The 20,322-nt window shown below is 34.9% G+C and overlaps 1 protein-coding gene across 3 annotated transcripts in view; it reads right to left on the reverse strand.

Annotated features, from left to right (window-relative positions):
* Faf1 (Fas associated factor 1) overlaps positions 1 to 20,322 on the reverse strand; it is a 303,421-nt gene that overhangs the window by 100,879 nt on the left and 182,220 nt on the right. For all 3 annotated transcript variants that reach the window (XM_085686415.2, XM_087904746.1, XM_085686413.2), the window contains exons 10-12: positions 14,416 to 14,542; positions 13,424 to 13,487; positions 12,442 to 12,523 (exon numbers count right to left, since the gene is read on the reverse strand). In XM_085686415.2, coding sequence (XP_085542541.1) covers positions 12,442 to 12,523; positions 13,424 to 13,487; positions 14,416 to 14,542 — 273 coding nt within the window. The remainder of the gene's footprint in view (positions 1 to 12,441; positions 12,524 to 13,423; positions 13,488 to 14,415; positions 14,543 to 20,322) is intronic.

The following is a 20,322-nucleotide window of genomic DNA, read 5'->3' on the forward strand; positions in this document are numbered from 1 at the left end:
TGAAGTCATGATTCTCCTATCAAGAGTACTTGGATTAAGAGTGTGTGCCACTAGCCCAAACCAAGGTGGTATTCTTGTATGTGGATGCTCACAGGCCTAATTGTGAGTTAGGTTGTAGAATATATGCACTTCTTAAATACACATACACAAAGTAATGAGATAAATTGACCCAATACTAATTAAGTACATGGTAAAAGCAGGAGAAAGGTAACAAGGAGTTAAACTGGATTCAAATTTCTGCTTTGCTACTTTCCAGCTGTGTGGATAATAGAAAAATTATTTTTCTCTCTTTTAGATGTCATATCTCTAAAGTGCCGACATCCACTACTTCCCCTGTGCTAACAGTGAGGAACTGCAGTGCTTGTGTTGTTACTCTGAGCTGAGCAGCAGCACAAGGGAAGCAGGGTTCCCTTCAGCTTGCAGTTCTAGAGAATACATAGAGTTCCTCATGTGGGAAGACATGGCAGCAGGAAACAATCATCCACTACCAGAAAACTGAAGAATATTCATGCTCAGCTCACTTTCTCCATTTCTTCAGTCTAGGACCTTAGCCCATGGAAGTGCCGTGGTTCTTCCTCAATAACCAAATCTAAATAACACTTCACAGGTATGCCAAGAAGCTGTGTCTTAGATGAATCTAGACATAGGAACAGCACAGACCACCTATCACAGTACATAATCTAGCAAATCAATGGCTATGAGGGCAACTGAGTAGTTTAAACCATAAACATCAGACTAGCTGTTATATCACAATGGTGACACTTGAGATGACACTATGAAAGCTGATGTTTAAGACTGGGTCAAGAAGAAAAATGGAACAAAAATTAAAAGAAAAGTCAAAAAAGAAAGTTGACAAATGACTATTGGTGCCAAATCCCAGAACTCTTAGGTAGCTTTTTTTTAGTCATATTCAATTATTTATTCATCAAGTATTTTTTGGATACTTATATGCTCTGTTTTGATTTGGGTATTAATGACAACAATTGAAACCCTCATAGAGCTTAAATTTTATTATTATTCACATATTTTAAATTAAAGTTTAATTAAATCATTTTCTCCCTTCACTTTCCTTCCTTAAGTTCCTCCCAAATTCCTTGCCTCCAACTCTGACAATCAGCTAGGCATGGTGGTGAAGGACTATTATAAGCCCAACACTTAGGATTTGAAGAAAGAAGGACTAGAGTTCAAAGCCAGCCCCAACTATACAGCAAGTTTAAGGTCAGCCTCAGCTACATGAAACCCTGTCACAAAAAGCCACCAACCAACCAAGCAAGCAAGTACATAAAGATTAAAGAGCCATGGGTAGGTTGTATTATGAAACAGATTTCCTTGCTTAATTTTCAAAGATGATTTTAAAGATGATTTCAGAAACCAATAGGTAGGAACCAAACAAACTCTTACTTGTTTCAAAAGGAAACAGTCACCTAAGATGAAGAAATGACAGAATGATGCTATCTTCTCAACCCCTGCAGCAGATGTTAAAATAGCATTCTGAAATGCTAAAGACAGGCGCTTTTGAATTTCACACAGGAAAGCTGCCATAGGGAAGTCAGAAAGCAGGGGAGGGATGAAGAGTAGGGGTAAAGTAAACCCAAATTTTCTTCAAAAAATAAGCTGACAAATGTTCATCAGGTGTAGATTTTCATCACTTTCCATTGCTCACACTTAATACTTAGGCCATGAATTGCTTTGGCTTAAGGCCATCATGTGACTTAAATATTTTAAATAAAGAAATTAGGGGCTCAAATGTCTGGCTCTTAACAGCAAACTGGAGAGATAGGTATGCTTCAGGGAGCATGCCAGGATAGGGGAGGAAGCACAGAGGCAAGGAATTACGTTCAGGCCACAATAAAGAACTTATCTCATCAGCGTTATAAGATGGAACACTAGAAAACAGTACCAAGGACTGGGAAAAGAACCTCTACAAGTACTGAAGCTACTGCGCTGTGGTAGTGTCTGTGGGCATTAGTAAGAGCCTGACTGATCCAAAACTACCTACACATCACACTCATAAGGGAAGCAGGATTTTTCTGATCTGCTATTATCTTTTGAGAGGGTTAACAATATCTCTAACAAAGACTGGCCTGTTGAATAGTCAGTATAATAAGAATATGACATATATACTTTCAAAGGTAGTAACAAACATCTCCTGCCTCTATCACGGGGGGTGGGGTGGGGGAGAAAGGCAGAGAACTCATAGTCCATAGTCTACCTATTTCATTTATTTCAACATTCAAAGGGATGGATAAAACTACAGCAGTGAAGAACTAAAGATAAATTAACAATTAATTTCTCATTAGAATATATTAATAATGTATTATTGCCGAAAATCAAAGGAATTACAATGATTCGTATGCAAATATGTTGAGCTGATTTTAAACTATAACACCATCAGGCACTGTTTGGCAGAGAGATTTCAAAAGGTGACGTGAATTATAAAGACAAGTACAGAGAACTGTAATAACCTTTTTCAGTACAGAAAGGGTTAAGTGTTGTTGGTGGCTGCTCGTTCATTTCCCGGCTGCCCAGACCCAAAATAATCAGTCATAAACTATATTAATTAAATCACTGCTTGGCCAACAACTTAAGCATATTAATAGCTAGCTGTTATATCTTAAATTAACCCATTTCTATTATTTTATATTTCACCATGAGGCTTGTGGCCTAAAGGCAAGGTTCCACTTGGCGGCTCATGTCTTTCTCCTCTGGCAGTTACATGGCGGTGTCTCACTGACTTTGCCTAATCTCTATATGTCTTTTCCAGCTTGGCTATGTTCTGTTAAGTCATTGGCTGAAAGCAGCTTCTTTATTAACCAATGACAATAAAACATATTCATAGTATTCAGAGGGGAATCCCACATCAGTTAAGCCTAGGTCCTCATGCATGCTAAGTAAGTGCTCTACTGGGTAAGTTGAATCCCCAGGCCTCCAGCCCCTACTCCCGCTTCTATTTTGCTTTGTAAGACATAGCCTAACCATGTAGCAAAGGCTGGACTTGAACTCATGAATCTTCTGCCCCTGAATAGTAGGATTATAGATGTCCACCAAGTACCTGGCACACTATAACCCTTAGTCACACACTTAATATTCATGGTAGAGACTGTTAGTAGATCCTAAATGTTTCCATCTTATCTTAGGGAAGAATTTCTTGGTTTTGTTCATTTGTTGTTTGAAATTAAATCAATGACTGATAATGAAACAGTTAAGTTTTCCTTATTTTTAGGCACATGGTTCTTTAAACTCCAGACAATTCCAGTAGAAGTGTTAGTTGGAGTTCCAGCAGTCATCCCAAATGACGACATAACCTGAACCTTGGTAGTAAAGGAAGATAAAGAACCGAGTTTCAAATTCTGTGATGTGACACACCAGAACCAAACAGAAGACCTGTAGACTTAGAGAAGGAAAGAGAAATCCAGATGCTATTTTGTTATTAACGTTTATCTTTCAGTTACAAATAACAAAGACCCATCGTAATCTTTTACTTACTTTAGTCATTGAGAAAAATGACCAGTCTATGGAACTATATTATTAATCCATGAAATATGAGACAAGTTACACATATTTGGGTTAGTTCTTTGTCTAGCAGAAAAACTCAAAATATGCTAGTATGTGCTTTACACTTAGGGAATGGGCTGACTGCTCATTTAGGAAGCTCCACTGTATAGCTAGTTAGTAAAAACCAGTCCACTCTCAGAAGGTCAAGTAGGAACACAAAAGAAAGCACAGAGATTATTGCTTGGGATGACTTGAGCATTTATTTCCCAAGCAATGAGGTAGGAGAAATTTTTCTTACTAGCATGTGAACCAGCCAATTATCCAGAGAAGACTGCCCACTGGGGTTTGGAATAATATAACAGTGAAGTGTGTATCTACGAAAATGCCAAGGGTGCTGGATTTACACTTCAGAATCAGTAGGTGAATGAGTTCTCTCTTTTGAACATTTTTCATCTATTTACCTACCAATTATGCAATTAAAAATTGTAATTTTTAGAAAATAAAACAGCCACAATAAACACACTACCATGCTTCTTGCTTTTTTCACGTAATGTATTTTGAACATTCTTCTACTTCAATATCTATGAATGAGCTTTATTCAGTATTTCACTATAGGAATGAAAAATTAGTTTTTATTGATGGGCATTTCAGACATTTTCATTTTTTGCTATACAAGCAATGCTATAAAAAGTATTTTAACTTCTTTTTTTGTAAGTATATGCATCAAAATATTTTTGAGAAAATGACACAGTAGAATGATTTTAACATGTTTCTTACATTATTCAAATATGAAAAAATACCTTTTCATATTTTATTGGTTATCTCTTTTATCTTCTGTAAAATGCCTTTTGATTTATATTGCTCGTCTATATTACAATTTTCTTTTGTTTAATTTTCTGATTTCTTCAAACGTATACATTTCAAAGAAATCAGCAATTTGTGACTATTTTAAGATACACGTACATGGAGTGACACAGAAGAGAACAGGCTGTGAAATTTAGAGCCAGAAAGTTTGTGACCTACAAGGCACTATACTATACCATGGTTTTAAATCACTGAACTTACATAAACACACACAGAACTCTCTGTCTCTGTCTCCTCTCCTACAAACTGCTACTACATCACACATTCCTGTGATATAGCTCTGAGAGTGATACCTTCCTCTTCAAAACCTTCCAAAAACTAACCACTGCTTAACAACAGTAACAGTGGTAAAGAAAGTTTTTTGCTGGTGTTCATGAATTCCATGACATATCTACTTAAACATGTCTTAGCCCTACTACTCTGTTACTTCTACCTATGACTAACTGAACAAGTCAAAACATCTTCACTAACATTGTATTAAGACAATTTGCCCATTATTTAGGAAACAGATTCATAATATGAAGGTAGGGTCATTACCAAAATATTTTCAGCATGAAATTCAAAGAAAATAAAAGGATGGTATATACATTAGTTTTGAATCTAAATCTGCCTGATACCATTAATGTCTATCTACTAAAGGCAAACTACTAAATCAAAGATGGTGAAATTAGGAAGAAAGCTTTAAACAAGTATATCATAAAAATAATGTAGTTTTGACTAATTTAAACACTAACTATAATATGAGCACTGTGATAACTAAGTAGAAGAATTGATGCATATTCGAAATGGTGCTAACACTCTGTTTAGTAAAAACACCTAATTATAGAACAGCATATTTAGTTGATAGGGCTTTGTTTATATAAAACATGCCAGCTTTTGTGTTTATCTTCTGCTTATTTTTGAAAAATTAGAAGTATCATGTATGTAAGGCAATTTTTTAAATTTACTATGTATTTTAGTAAGATCCTGAACTCCTAATTGGTGTGGGAGAATTGTCTGTATTCTGTCAATCATGTTTTAAATAAACGCTGATTGGCCAGGCAGGAGGTTTAGGCGGGAAAAACAGACAGGAAGTGGAAATGATGCAAGGAGAGGAGAATTCTGGGAAGGAGGAAGCTGATTCCTCCCACTCCTGCCCAGATCACCGAAGCAGCAGGATGTGAGCGGCCCACTGAAAAAGGCACTGAGCCACATGGCTAACATAGATCAGAAAAAGGGTTTGATCGAGATGTAAGAGTTAGCTAAAAAGTAGCCTGACCTAATGGGCCAATTAGCATTATAACTTATAGAAATCTCTGTGTGGTTGATTTTCTCTGGGGCTTGCCGGCTTTGGGGTACGGGGCAGGGACAGAAACCCCCAACAAGCAGGCCAGGCCTTTCATGTTACACCTAATCGTCCTGTGTCCACCTCCCAAGAACTAGGATTACAGACAAGCACTAAAGTGCCAGGACATGAAAACCTCCTTCACCACCACTGTAATCATGAAGGAAAAAATGGATCTTCTCAAAGGTCTTTTCTATATATAATGAGATAATCATGACTTTTATCCTTCAGTACATTTATAGAGAAGATTACATGAATCTATTTATGTATGTTGAACCATTCCTGCATCTCTGGAATGAAGTCTACTTGATCGGGGTGGATGATCTTTTTGATGATCTTTTTGTATTTGGTTTGCAAGTTTTTACTGAATATTTTTGCTTCCACATTTATAACAATTTCTATAACTTTCTTTGCTGGGTCTTTATGTGGTTTGGGTATCAGGGTAACTGTGGCCTCATAAAACGAAAACAACAATGCTTCTTTTGTTTCTATCTTGTGGAATAATTTGAGGAGTATTGTTATCAATTCTTCTTTGAAAATCTGGTAGAATTCTGAGCTAAAACTGCCTGGCTCTGGGCTTTTAGTTCGCAGACTTTTCTTTACTCTTTCTTTGTCACTAGGGGTTATAGGTCTGTTTAAATTGTTTATCTAATCTTCATTTAACTTTTGTAAGTGATAAGTATTGAAAAATTATGCATTTATTTTAGATTTTCCAATTTGGTGGAATACAGCTTTTTAAAATATGTCCTTATTCTCTGAATTTTCTTAGTGTCTCTTGTTATGTCTTCCTTTTTGTTGTTAATTTTGTTAGTGTAGATATTCTCTCTCCATCTTTGAGTTAACTTGAAAAAGGATTTGATCAATATTTTTGATTTTCTTTATTTCATTGGTTCTTTATATTTTTGTTTCGACTTTTATTGATTTTAGCTGTGAGTTTGAAATTTTCTTGCTTCCTATTTCTTGTGCATGTGATTTCTTCTTTTTATTCTAAAACTTTCAATTGTGCTATTAAGTTACTAGTATGAGACCTCATTTTTTTCTTTTTGTAAATACTTTCAATGAGCTTGCCTTAAGAACCACATTCATGATGGCTTGCAATCCAATATGTAGGTCCAGCTAGCCTTGAACTCCCAGAGATCTGCCTGCTTCTGTCTTTGCCTCTGGAGTGCTGGGATTAATAGCATGTACCACCATGCCCAGCAAACAACTTTTGGTGTGTGTGTGTCTGCCTGTCCATGTATTTTTATTTATGCATATGCACACGCATATGTTTATAGAGGCCAGAGTTGGTGTCTTTTATATGGTTGGTGTCAATGTCAATCACTCCCCACCTTAATTCTTAGGACACAGACTCTCACTTACCCTGGAGCTCATTGACTCAGTAAAGCTAGCTGTCTAATGAGCTCCAGGGATCTACCTGTTACCATCTGCTCATGGCTGGGATAACAGATGTGCACTGTAGTGCCTAGTTTTTATGTGGGTGCCTGAGATGAGAGCTCAGTACCCAATGCTTTTGCAGCAAGAACTTAATAACATCTTTTTAGCCTTCATACAGGCTTATAGATTTTTAAACCATCTCTTTTTTAAAGTAAGCATATTTAATAGTTGCTATTTCTAGGTTCACAATTACATAGTAATTTTTATTTCTAATTAAAATGAATCTATATCATTATATATCAAAAGCATTTATATAATGAGAAAATATTTTTTTGAAAAAATTATATTAGCATTATAAGTGTGTAGGATGCTATCTTCTCATTTAAAATTGACATCTAGGACACCGACTGCCTTCAAGGAAGTCAACAGTAATTTAAAAAAAATACAATAGAAAAAAAACTCTAAAAAATAGGCAGACTAGACATATTTTTCAAAGCATTAAGAAGTCCGTTTGCTTGGTTTTCTCACAATGGGATATGGAAGACTCACTAACTAAAGCTGTAATTTCAGAACTGGGCAGAATTAATTTTTCTTAAGCAATACTTATTAGTGACGCCATTTAGATTTCTTTCAGACTGAGGCAGTAGAATTGGTAGCACTTAAAGATTAGTTAATTTTTAAAATTAAATATAATAAAAAGATCCTGTTAATGGGAAATAGTCAACTTGAGATTGGGTTTTCACAGGGGCTCTCAAAGCCCTGAAGTTACCTTCAGAGATATTTCAGAGTCAATGAGAAAATTGGTTTATTATTGTATAAGCCTTTTTCAAATTTATCATAAACTGCTTAACCATGGTCCTAAGTAGTTATCCAATTAATTCTCAAGCCACCACATACAGTAGATATGGCCATCATATTCATTCTGCGGCTCTTCGGTTTAGAGGCAGGCGCAAATCTGTTCTTTAGGTCAATAGAACTACACTAAGTGAAAATAGGGACTTGAGCACTGGATTCCTTAAATGAGGAATAATATTTAGAAAAAGTCCTGGGTGTGACGTCAGACTTAGAGACTTGCAACAAGATCACTGGTATCAAAGCCCACTCTCTCAGGGGAAAGCCTTGGAGAGACACAATCCTTCACTTGTTAAATAACTCTGGCAGGGGTTTGACTGCTGTCTCCAGTCACTCTTCAGGGCACACTTTCTAGTAATAAGAAAACTCATCAGGGGCAGCAGCAGGAAAGAAAACGAGTTATCAGGAGAATTATCAAAAACTCTCAAATAATTAAGGAATGGTCAGTGGTAACTCTTTGGAAAACTGAGTCCATTGATCTTCCCAGTTTTATAACTGCAATGTAACTCTAACTTGGACTTTGTTTGTTTTTTTTTTGTCCAAGTAACATCAAGGTGGTTATACTTTTCTCATTTTCATCTTCTTATTGGCATAACTTTTTTTTTTTTAAATAAGACAGGGTTTCTCTGTGTAGCGCTGGCTCTTTTGGAATTCACGCTGTAGACCACGTTGTCCTTGGACTCACTGAGATCCTTCTTCCTCTGTCTCCCAAGTGCTAGTATTAAAAGCATGACCTACCACCTGGTTGACGTAACTTTCCAGAATACTGTCATTTGTCCAAGTATTTTTATTCTAAGATTCTCGTCAGAGCTGGGTGTATTGTCACATGACTGCAATCTCAGCTCAAGTAGGAGACTCTCAAGTGTGAGACCTGAGTGGGTTACAATGTGAGATTTCCATTTCACTACCTCTTAAGAATCAGATTAGATATATCTCCTCTTATTTGTAGACAAGATAACTGTTCTCATTGCTTCTATGTTACATTGCACTATGTGGATCTGTTAATATCACCTTATCTTACCGGTTAAACTCTGAATTGTCAGAACAAAGAAATCTCTGTATACCACACGCTAAGTAGACATGTGATAAATATTTATAACTCTTAACTGAATGACCATCCTTTATAGTAAAGAGCAAGAAAGATTATATATATAAAGCTGATGAAGGTGTCACCAAAAGTCAGAAGTATATAAGAACCCATAATAAGCTGGATCTGCTCGAGCCAATACTAAAGACTTCAGGAACAGGCAGAGGAACCATGAGCACTCTCTCCGACAAGTGCTCTCAAATGAAATCAGCTGGAAGCATTTTTCATTAAGATGGATTGAATGTGGCATCGTGAGAAACACTTTATCAAATGTAGTGTTTTACTTAGTGATTAACTATATACCAGTTGATGAAGCTCCCTAAATCCTTTGTAATCCCACCACTCCAATAAACATTTAATGAGTATATAAGTTCAAAAAGCCTAGTAGAGGATTTAAACCTTCAATCTTGTTTTTATTTACTCTTGGAACTCAATTTCTCAATTCAAGTGAAGAAAGCTGGTGCTTGAGGCTCATCTGTTGCTCTGGTAAAATTAATGTGCCTTCTAAAGTTTAAGTTAAACATGATATTTAAGATGAAAGAAATTTAGGCAAAGTGCCACAGTAACTAACAGTCACACTTGCTTTAAAATGTCTGAACATTGGCAAATTGTTTTCTTAAAAACATTTTTTAATTAAAATAAATGATTTGTCCTAACTTGGAGACGTGATACCTGGAAACAGAAGGACTTTCATACTGCATCCTACAATGCAGTGGACAGCAGAGACATGCATGTGTGGTGTAGCCCAAACCCTACTTGCTTGTGGTGGAGCGCATGAACGCTCACTTTGCTTCTACTATTTACTACTGTTGTAACTCTGGAGGTTAGACCAATTATCTGAATTTCCTTGTCTCTACAATGGGAATTTATAGACTAAATGTCCCTATCTCACAAATTATAGGGTTCAGGAAAATGATTTGGTAGTCACGTTTTATCATATAAATATGAAGCAGTATTACTATTTCTGGACTTTACTCAATAGGACATGGTGGTATATGTTGGAGCTCTCAGCACTTGGGAGGTGGAGGCAGGAGGACATAGAGTTCAAAACAAGTATAAGTTTCCTGTCATCACAAAAAATAGTGAAAAAATAGCTTAACTGATGATTGTACAAAGTATACTGACTTAGATAATTTTCAACAATCTGACCACCATGTGGTTTTTCTTTAGCTCAGAAAAATATTATAAACTATCCATTAACTACAAATTGGAAAAGGAAAGTGAAGAAGAAAAATGAACTGGTTGAGAAAAAATAAAGACAATTTAGCAGTCCTAAGAGGTGAATAAATTTTGACAGGATTCTAATAAACAAAACATGTAAGTATATGTTTCAGCAGTTTGCCACTGCTAAAACACCTAGACACTAATAAGAGCAAATGACCAATTGTTTCATTAGAAATATCCAGGAGTTAATAAACAAGAGCTTATATTCCTCTGGAGATTATCAGTTTGAATAAATCTTCATGACAACTTAATAAAAGTTCTTTTGTTGGCAATAAATACCATATTTAAGCATCTGCATTTAAAGCTGTAACATGTGAGGTATACATAAAAACTTTTGAAATGAAATTGAAAAAGCATCTATGTTTGGAATTATTATTAGTCTTATTTTAAGTAATTACCATATTGTGGTAAAGTAGGAAATTTTACTGTTTTGCAAAATGTATATGCTTAAGTTTTTAGGAGCAATAATTTGGCTTAAAACAATCTCATCAAAATCTAACAAATATATAAAATATTCTAATGTTTCTATGAAGTTTAAATTTTTAACTCTAAAAGCTTAGTTGCTACAAACATTAAAAGTAAGCATGAAATTTTAGTTATTTGTTGATTAAAAATAATGTTTTGTATGTATGTATGGGTTGGGGATCAAAACCAGGACCTCACATATGCTAAGCACAAATTCTACCAATAAGTTACATCCTTATTTCTAAATGATGCAATTTTAATTATTTTCTGCTCCAGTTAATATTTTCCAGTTTGAATCTGAGCAATTAAAATAAAAATTAATCATAAAAATGTACTGGTTGAACCTGGGGATATGGCTGTGCAAATGAGTTTGATTCCTGGCACCGTGTGAAAGCACTGGAGTTCCTGTGACAGAAAAGCAGAGAGACGGCCTCTGGACCATTTCTTTGTCCTGAGTATCACTATGTATAGCATCACACATAGTGCCTACCCACTGGTAACCCAGCATTATCTTGTTAGAAGCTGGACTGTCATTGCACTTCAGTGCTTGTCTTCAAGTAAGCCTTATTTTATTTCATTATGACCCCTAAAGAGAAACAGTAAAGATGCTGCTTGTACACATGTGCTGTGAAGTGTGGAAAGGTGAACACATAAAAATATTTTGAGAGAGAAAACCGACATTTATCTAACTGTTGTTGCAGAATATTGCTGTAATTGTTTTATTTTGTCAAAAGCTGAAACGCATCGAGTATGGGTGCTGGGAACCAAACTCTACTGTACAAGAGCAGTATACACTAAGTGTGGAGCTATCTATCAAATTCCTAATTAGTTGTCTTAATCTCATAGTATTCTCAAGTTATTTATAAGTTAGAATTAATCGGAGGTGGGAGAAACAGGTTTAAGGCCTGGGCCACAAAAGTACATTGAGGGCAGTTTGTAATTCAGTGAGATCCTTCAAGTTAAAAGTTAAAGGGATGGGTGTTGCTGGGGCTACAGCTCAGTCAACTCTCGCTTACCATACAGGAAGTAGGCTGAATTCATAGTATAGCAAAATCAAACTAAAAAAAAACTCATACCCTCTAACCACAATTAAAAACTCGAAGGCAAAACAAGACCAGCACCTTTCTGACCCCAAATACCTGCCCCATCATAGAACTGAATGTATAAATAGATATTGTGTAAAGTGACTGGGACAGAAGTATGGTGGCATAGCTTTAGTTCTTTCTGATTTTGGAATATTTGTATAGTCTTCATTCATTGTTTGAATGTCCCTAATACAAATACTGGAAATTCATAGCTTTTGAGGATCGTGCGGCTGCAACAGTTTTGTACTTTGGAGCAATCTAGACTAGGTGAGGGACGCTGAACCAGCACACTTGGTCCTACGAGGTTCTGTCATGTACTGGGGGCTTAGAATGCAGTTTTACAGGTAAATTTGGACACATACAGGAATAAGCATTCTGGGAATGACTGAAGACAAATTTCTATCATATAACTGAAAACAATATAAACATATAGTCTGGTTCCTTGTAAACATGTCTACCAACCCTCGTAAGTCCTTCTGCAAAGGCTACAGGTAATATTAATATAATGTACCAATGGATATGGGCATCTTGGTGAAGATTAGGTTGGTAGATGAATGGAAAAATCAAGACTTCAATCTCAACACTGTAAGAAATAGGAAACATTGCCTCACACCAAGTGGTAAACAATACAGTACAATCTGAATCAGAATCTGGAAGGCTGGACTTACGTCTCGGGCTTTCACATAGAAGGCCTCTTGGAAAGCAGCTTCTAATGAGCCAATAAAAAATACGGGATGGCAGTCACCATATCTATAGGAAAAAATTATGAATATTAATAAAGAAATGTTTGAAATTCATACCAAAGCAACACACAAACTGAATCAATGACTAGTAACAAATATTGAGGCTAATATCTAGAACAAACCAAATATTAAATAACTTCTTTTAATGCCTGAATGAGATTTGTAAATTTTAAAAATTCTTCTTTGTCTGTACTAATATATTAGAACACTGGAATTTTTAGCAATAAGTAAACAGGTTTAATAAATATTATGAATCTATATCTCAAGAACTACGTCTTGGCTACTTAATTCCATCAGATATTGGAGTTACAATAACTTTTTCTCATTTTAGCTCATTCATTTATTTGGGAATTCTACTATAGAAAATTGATTATTATAAAGTTCCCATGTTATAGTATTGCCAGAAAAGTAGCACTAAAAGAGCAATATCATTTATGTCAAATTGAAAATTAAATAGTAAGAAGTCTCTTGAAACACCTCAACAGACTCCAAAATATATAAAGAACTTACTAAAACTCTTAAAAGAAATGCTAAAGAATCCAAAAACAAAAATTAAAAGAAAAATTCACTTACATTTAAATTTTAATTACCTTTGAATTTAGTATTGTGTAAGTGATTTTTGTTTCCCCTAGGATATACTAAAAACTAGTATGATATATCCTAGTCTTTTGAGAAACAAAAGTCAGTAGAGGAGTGACCCATCTATTAGACGAAATACATTTCTGCATTGCCACAAGTGGTTTATTAGTTACACCACACTGAATAGCATGTATTCCTCTATCAATACTGTATGATCGATAAATAGATCCTTTGAATACTGTAATTTATTATTTATAATAAAAAATGCACCAAAAAATCACAGTAATAAAAGAAAACATCAATTTTATAGTTAATGTCCTAACCCTACCTTGAGGAAAACTCTGCTGTAAACTGTGATAAGGCATCTCCTCCATTCTCTGCGTTTTCTGGCACTAAAAACAAACAAAAGAAAAAACAAAAACAAAAAAACAAAACAAATAGACACAAAAAACAAACCACATAACATCTAATCCCACATATAAGAAATATATTTAATCAATAAAGAGGAAATAAAATTAAGTGTAGCTTCTGTGATATATCTGATGGGATATTTTAACATACATCAGACAAATTTATCAAGCAGAATAAAAAGAATCGTTTTTAAAAAAATCTCAGTGAATAGACACAGTTCTGTTAAGCACCTAAATTATGTGTCATCATCAATTAGGATTTTAATGCTTTCTTGAAATAGATACCTTGTGATTAAATTAAACAAATATTTGAAAATATTTTAAGAGGAACTAATTGGAAAATTGCCAAGTTTATGTAATTCTATCAATTTCTGTCCAAAGGAACCCCTAATTTTACAGAGTGAACAGGCCACTTAAAGATTTACTTTGGAAGTCATATTGCACATAGCATCCTTTGTTATTCTCTACCATACATATCAAAAGCGAAAATGAGAAAGATGGCACATATATTCTACTTTTTTCCTTCTTCAAATGGATATCAACAATGAATAAAAAGGTATTGTTAGTATTCTTCACACTGACGTCGCTGACAAGTGGGAAACAAGTACTAGCAACAGAAAGTACAGGTGTTTGCCAATCAACTTTTAAGGTAAAAGTCAACAGAATTGGAACTAATACACTGAAACATTTTACTACACATACTTTTGGACATTCTTACTAGTACGTTGGGAATCTGGAGGCTTAGTAAAACCAAGACTCAAGACTATGGTTCTAATGAAGCATGTCTACCTTTTACATCTCACCTCTCTAAACTAAAGGTCAGGTAGAAATTTTAAATCCCTGTTGTTACTAAGTTTAGAACTAGAAGGGAGAATTGCAATGTTGGTTCCAAAAAGTTACAAATACTCACTCATTGGTGATTTTCTCAGGGCAGAGGATGGCATGCCAAATACTTCTCCATCATCCACTCCAAATTCTGAAGCATCTTCAAAGTCATCTCCATCACTATCACTAACCATATGAACATCCGTGCTTTGCTATTTAAGAAAAGTCCCGGTTAGATTCACATTGCCTTAACATATCAAATTATAAAGTTACATTACTGTAGTAAGATAAAAACTTTAATAAGTAAGAAACCATTTCTTAGTGTTAAATTTAATATTCTCCATTTTAAAGTTCACAAATATTACTAAACTTGTTATAAAACCTGCAGTCCAAACATCGGAGACTGACAAAATGAAGGGGAGTTATAAGCTCACCAAAGACAGAGATTCTTCTGATAGCTCTAGTGTGCAGTATACAAGTAAGTGCCCCCAAACTAGGAAACGGATACAACTAGAAAAGTCAGAGACAAATAGAAGCCACGAGTCTCTCAAAAAACTCACACTGTCTATATCTGGCAAGAAGGAATGAGATAGTATTCAAACTTGTCATTGTCTTACTGCAGTAACCCACAGTAAGTCAGACATCAGAGAGCTATCCTCACAGTGACGTTAGGGGATACATAAAATACACATCTATGAAATTCCATTGTAGTATCATACTAGACACAAACTATAATAGCATGTTTTCATTCAATAAGCTTGTATTGAGAATTTATTATGTGATTGGCGCCGATAAACTTACCCTACTTATTCTTTATTTGCAACATGGTGACATTTAAGGTATTAAAAATACTAGTTTCAAAATACAAATTTGACTTCTATTCCCTAGATTAAGAGAGTATTATAAAGTGTTAAGATTTAAAACATTTGAACTGGGTTATGAGTACCAATAAGTGTTCAAGCGTTGGCTGAGATGAGGGTCCAAGCAAAATATCTGGCTAAATGGCAATCCTATGTACAACAAATGGCCCACAAACACTACTTTGTAAATGAATTATTTTTTCAAGGAAGGTGTCTTTGTGTAACAGTCTTGGCTGTCCTGGAACTCACTTTGTAGACCTTAAACTTAGAGATTCACCGGCCTCAATCCCCTCAGTACTGGTATTAAAGGTGTGCACCACCACATCTGGAAGTAAATGATTTTTTTACCTCAAAAATATGGTTCTATGTCCATAAGTTATAAAAACATAGAAACGATTTGACCATTTAGTCTGTGTAGAAGAACATAACTTAAAAATAACTATTTAACAGAAAAAAAGAGTAGATTTCTTTTTTAGTGTTTGTGCATGTTCATGTATGTGTGTGGAGGTCAGAGAACAAATTTTAGGAGTCAGGTCTCCTTCCACTGTGTGGGTTCCAGACATCAAACACAGGTCATCATGTGTGGCAGCAAGCACATTTGTCCACTGAATAATGCTGCCACCCTGCCTCTTCCTCTTTGCATCCATTTGATAGCTGGGTACTGCTGAAACATCTTAGGACTCTATTATTTATTATAAAAGCATTAGTTTTACATATAATTCTAATCTTAACCTTAGAATTTTGTCCTACGGAGTCAAGATATCCTCCAGGTTTAAATATTCCACATTTAAAAAAAAAATTCAAAACCCTTCCTCACCTCAAAAATCTTATTCATTAACTTTTTTATCTATTTATTTGTGTGTATGCACATGCGTGTGCTTTGCTGCACATGTGGAGGTAATAGAACAAACTGGAAGTACCTCCCTGTACCATGTGGGTTCTACACATAGAATCTAAGTTCTCAGACTTGGTTTCAAGAGCTTGAATCCTTTGACCCTCTTGCCCACTTAAAAGCAATGATAGGGTTTCTTATCAAAAAAAAAAAATACATTAAGATGACCATCTAGTCATAAGATCAGCAGTTCTCAACCTCTGAGTTGCGACCCCTTTGGAGAGAGTCAAATGACCGTTTACGGAGGTCACCTAAGACCATCTGCATATCATATATTTACATTATGTTTCATAACAATAGTAAAATTACAGTTACAAAGTAACAACAAAAATAATTTCATGGTTGGAGCTCGCCACATGAGAAGCTGTATTAGAGGGTCGCAGCATTAGGATGTTTGAGAACCACTGTATAAGATTCAGTCAACTATCTGAACTATCTGAACACTATCAACATGATGGTGCCATTAACTCTGAGGCTTGAAGAGCAAGGGCTCATATCTGTAAGATTCACTACATGTTTCTTTCCAGTGTCTAGTCAGGTTCACATGCAAGTAGAAAGACATCAAGGACTACACTGAAAACCTCACAACTTCCACTGACTAGGCTACCATCTTAGTATCCACTGAGTCTTAATAGTATTTAACACTCCAAGAGTGACAGATAAAGAATGGAGGTTGAGAGAGACACTGGGCAGAAAAATGGGGGTAGAGAATATCCCATATATACTGTTCTCTCTCTCTCTCTCTCTCTCTCTCTCTCTCTCTCTCTCTCTCTCTCTCTCTCTCTCTTTCTCTTTTCTCTTGTTGTCCTGTATCCACAATGTTTCTCCAAACAGTTTTCAAATACTATACTTCCTATAATAACAGAACCTCACTTCATAAACAATGGTTTTAACTTTCTCTATGACACAATACTTAGCTTTTATACAAAGCATGAAATTCCCTTAGAATCTCAGAAAATAAAATCGTACAACTACAACCTCTTCGAATAGAGGTATCTAAAAGCCAATTTTATTAAAAAATATATTTCAAATATGAATTATTGAAGTATCTGCAAGAATGAGCTACTTAATTATGTATAAGGAACTACCAATCTCTTCACATTTTCTTAGCAGCTACCTAACAGGTTAGGAAAAGCTTTTTTATAAAAATGAGATAAACAATCTTTTCCCCCATTAATGTATGTTGACAGGAATAGATAATCTTTTGGTATCCATTATGGTTGCACTAAAATCCTTTGAATCTTGAGAATCATTGAATTGATTTTTGAGCCAGTTAAGAAAATCTGATACTCTGTTTGGCTACTCCAATCATTTGTTCATTTTGCAAATCCCCACTTTTAAATCTGGACTTATTTAAAAGATAATAGGCTATGATCTTCCAGCAGCACTGTATGATTTATGCAGACAATTACGATGCTGACCACTAAGTTTTATAACACATACATTTAAAGACAAGTATCTGGATCAAGAAAAACCTCCTGGAGGAGATGATAGTCAAACAGTTTGAAATAAAAATTGAGAACTAATGCTTATCATTAAAACAAAAAGAACTGGATCTGCTATTCCTTTGGGCAGACAAGTATGAACCATCTATGCGATATAGACAGCAAAGCTCCATACAATGTATATACTTAATGCAGACCTCGAACACAGATTTTACTGCTGCAGAATGTGTTTGTGAACAATGGTGTTGAAAACAATTGTACAATACATGGGGAAAATCTCAAACAAATAACTGGGTATTTACACTTTGTTGGCTCCTAGGTTGAACTGCATTAAATTTATGAGCAATTGTGGCTAAGAACAACCATTATTGTTAATAATAAGAAAAATCATTATTATTAGTTACAGACAATATGCTGTGAAACAATGTCTCTCCTAACTGAATATTATACACTTTAACTAAAATGTCATCATTCTCCTACCAACCTACCTAGGCTCCAGAAGCCACCAGGATACTATACTTTAATGACCTTGAGTGTCCTTGTTATAATATGCAAATGTGATTATAAAGCTTTTATATATGACTTACTTGTTTACTTCTCTCAATAAATGTACTTCATGTACACTTGTGTGGAAAATGAGAGTCTTTCAGAGAAGGGAAGGGGACTGGGATTGGTATGTAAAGTATTAAAAGATTGCTTTAAAAAATAAAAATAAAGGCCAAACAGTATTCTAGTATTTGGTTTATACTTATACACACACACACACAGAGAGAGACAGAGAGAGAGAGAGACAGAGACAGAGAGACAGAGAGAGAGATACAAACATGCACACCATATTTTTCTTTAGCCATTCATTTATAGACAGATGCTTGCGTTATTTTCTGTGTTGGCTATTGGAAATGTAGCTCTTTGATGTACTGATCTCATCTGTTCTCCATAAATATCTAGAAGTTGGATTGCTAGAGCACATGGCAGCTTCCTTCTTTAAACTCCTTATTGTTTTCCATAATCATGGTATCAATTCCTAGTCCAACAGCAGGTGTGCAGAATTTCCCTTTCTCCACATTTTAGTAATACTTCATAGTACTACCACTAGAATTTAGTAGCAAAAACATTTTCCTCAAGCCTGTGTGTCAAATGCTTGGGCCTACTGAAGAATGGCAGAAACTTTATGGCAAGTGCAGAAGCTTTTTCGTTTGATGCACTATTACCAGCCTATTTTCACATTTGCAGCCTATACTATTCAGGTCTAATTAAAAATACTGCCCAGTTCAACTTGGGAAGATTTGCCCCATTGTTTTTTCTTTCTAGCAGTTTTCTATTTTGGGGGTTATATATTTAAAGTTTCTTCTTGTTGATGTTTTAGATTTTTTATTTTGGGAGAATTCTAAGACAGGGTCTATTAAAAATCCAGAATGGCCTACAGCTTGCAATATATTCCAGGATATATCTCAAATTTGAAATCTTCCTACCTCTACCTCCTAAATAATGGCATGATAAATGTATAATACGTCAAAAAGAATGTTTTCATCTTTTTCTGATTGATTTCTATAAACAGTTTGAGACAAGTGTGCAATTTCATTCTTCATTTAGAAGACACAGTCCTTTTTCCCATTGCATGATATTGTGCTCATTGTTGGAATAATAGAACTGGTAAACTCGGGAGATCCTTGTAGGCGCTTGACTGTATCCAGACAGTATATGTCCATCGTAATGCCAGGACAAGACTGATTTGAATTAATCTTTTAGTGAAAGAGGAAGTATAATACAGCCTAAGCTGGCTACGAACAAGCTATGCAGGTGGGACTGCCCTTGAAGTCCTGATCTCCTGCTTCCATTTTTCAAGTGACTGGATGAAAGGCATGAGCATTCCAGGCCAACTGTTTCATATGTTAGCATTATTACATCATTTTGAAATCATGTTGTATGACTTAGTTAGCTTTGTTCTCTTTGTGCAAGATTATTTGACTATTTAGGGACATCTAAATGTGTGTGTGTGTGCGTGCGCGCGCGTGTCTGTCTGTGTGTGTGTGTGTGTGTGTGTGTGTGTGTGTGACACAACCAACATTTTGGTAGAAATTGCTTTAAGTTTATATCATTTTGGGTAATACAGACATTTTAACATTAACTTTAGAATCTATAAACATGAGCTATTTTACCATTTATTGGTATCTTCAATTTCTTTAAAAGCTTAGATGTACAGATTTTTCAATTCTATTATTTTTAAGAATTACATATTTGTTTCTACATATAATTAAATAAATGTATAGCTCCTGTAAATAAGTAATTTTCATTACTTCTGTTTTGAGTAATTCATTGTGGAAGTGGATTGCATATGTTGCAGTTTTACTGATTTTATCTGCTCTCACATTTTTGTTATTGCTTCTTCTTTGGGGAAGAGAGTGAAATCTTTAAAATTTTCCTTTTATAAGGTCATATCTTTGGCAAATTCAGAAAATTTATTTCCTTCCTATTTGGACAACTTTTATTGTTTATTTTCATTAATTGCTCTGATAATATTCTAGTTTTAAGTTGACCAGAAGCAGTAACATGAGTCTTAAGCATAAATGAAAATTCTGCTACTTTTTAACCACCATTATAATGTTGGCTGCATGTTCTTGCTGAGGTTATTTCTTTCTGTACATGAGAGTCAACTGAAATAATTACAATATATCTTTTATTTTTTAAATTAGGTATATGACAATTATTGACCTGATGGTGTCATCTTAGGTATCAATTTTATTCAATAAAGGTAGACACCCTTCTAACGTGCTGATAGACTTGGTATTCTAATT

Source organism: Myodes glareolus, chromosome 3 (assembly GCF_982192425.1).
Source record: "Myodes glareolus chromosome 3, mMyoGla1.1, whole genome shotgun sequence".
NCBI lineage: Eukaryota > Metazoa > Chordata > Mammalia > Rodentia > Cricetidae > Myodes > Myodes glareolus.